Consider the following 1,751-nt stretch of genomic DNA (forward strand, 5'->3'; position numbering starts at 1 on the left):
GCCCTCCGGGCGCTTTACCAGCGCCGGGGAGCTCGCGGCCTGGGCCACCCGGCGCGCGCGCCGCCGCCGCGTACCGAACAGCCGGTCTGTCGGGAGCGAGCGGGGACACGGAAAGAGCCCCGTGCAGTTTAAAAAGAGGAGCTGGCTCGTTCAGCATGCCGGCAGCAGCCTTAGCAGAGACAGAAATGAAACGCTGGAGAAAAACTGATTTAGTGCCTCATTTCCTCCTACACGCGTGTCATCGATTCCAATTCTTCCTTCTTCAACTACCAAAGCGGTTAACAACGAGGAATATGCCAGCAAAGGGGCTTTCACAACAGAAAAATCAATGGATTTGATCCGAAAAATATCACCAATTATGAAAATGTGATAGGACAATAGTACTCTTCACTTTATTGGGAAACTTAATCGAACAGTAAATAATGGAAAAATCAAAGCAACTAAAACCCAGCTGAATGGTGTTCTGAAAATTAATTATAAATGCTCAGATAAATTGATGCCTGGTTAAAAAAAAAAAAAGCTATATTACAACTAATTGCATATATACTGGGACAAACAGGTCCAGTGCTGTCAAATTTCTTAGCATGATTGGAAGAAAATGCACAAAACAGCATCTTTGTTCCTGACACACTTGTTTGATTGTCCTCATTCACTTTACTAAAAAAAGAAAACCAACCCACTACTTGTTACACACAGAACAATATTTAAAAATCATTAATTTGCTATGAATAGCCAGAAAAGAGAAGGAACAAAATAATCAATGCTTTCCTATATCTGCAAAGTATTGATGTGATTCTATACCTACCTGCTAGCTTCAGAAATTATTTACCCCCCTCTAAGTCTGAATTTTAGAAAGTTCAAAATTCTACCAACTTTTCCCTTTTTGCACAGAAATAACCATAGCAGAGCACAGTTTCTTAGCTAATCTCCATCAGATAAATGCATGCTCTCCAATTCTGCTGGGGAATTGTTTACTTTGATGTGAAACACCTGTGCTTAATGGTGTCAGAAGCAAGACTCCATAGTCTTGCTGTTGAACAAGGAACAAAAAAAAAGTCGATTTCTTGCTCCTCTCCGTAGGGAGGCTTTTTGCTCCTAAACCAGCTCAGCATCACAAAACCGGCCTCTTGCCCCCCCCCCCCCCCCCCCCCCCGGCCGCGGCGCGGAGGGGCGGAGAGAAGCCGGCTGCGCCGCGACCACACCCCCGAGGCGGCTACAAATTCGGGGGAAATCTGCCCTGTCCCTTCGGTGACAATGTTTGTGGAGACAGTAGCTGCTCTCCCTAGAGGCTCAGACCTTGTCGAGGTAACAGCTGAGGCTAGCGGCGCGGCAGTAACGCGCCTCTCGCAGGCGGCGCTTGCGGGCAGGAAGCGGCACGTTCGTGTTCCCCCTCTGCCGCTGTCTCCGTCCCGACGCCGCGTTTGCTCGGGCGGGCGGGGGCCCCTGTTGTCCCGGCGCCTCTGCCCCTCGCCGTGGGAACACGGTGGCAAACGGGCCCCTTTGGGGGCCGTTCCGGGCCGCCTCCGCCGCCCGTGTGGCGGGGCAGGCTTCGGGCCGGGCGCGTCTAGCGCCCGCAGCGAGGGCGCGGCTGGAGGAGGCGTTGTCAAGCGCCGCCGCCGCGCGGGCGCCGCACCGCAGCAGCCCCCCCTTGAGGGGGACGGGCACGAAGCGGGGCTGGCGGCGGGTCTCCGCGCCGGTTTGGGCCGCGAGAGCAGCGATAACGTGCTGGGCCCGGCGCCCCGCCGCGCCCT

The 1,751-nt window shown here is 53.6% G+C and overlaps 1 protein-coding gene across 6 annotated transcripts in view; it reads left to right on the forward strand.

The window, feature by feature from the left end:
- The first annotated feature begins 1,222 nt into the window (after positions 1–1,222).
- Positions 1,223–1,751, forward strand: part of EVI5 (ecotropic viral integration site 5) — an 89,411-nt gene continuing 88,882 nt past the window's right edge. For all 6 annotated transcript variants that reach the window (XM_026057462.1, XM_026057466.1, XM_026057467.1 and 3 more), the window contains exon 1: positions 1,223–1,305. In XM_026057462.1, coding sequence (XP_025913247.1) covers positions 1,255–1,305 — 51 coding nt within the window. In that variant the 5' untranslated portion in view covers positions 1,223–1,254. The remainder of the gene's footprint in view (positions 1,306–1,751) is intronic.

Source organism: Apteryx rowi, unplaced genomic scaffold (assembly GCF_003343035.1).
Source record: "Apteryx rowi isolate R43461 unplaced genomic scaffold, aptRow1 scaffold_14, whole genome shotgun sequence".
In the NCBI taxonomy this organism is placed as follows: domain Eukaryota; kingdom Metazoa; phylum Chordata; class Aves; order Apterygiformes; family Apterygidae; genus Apteryx; species Apteryx rowi.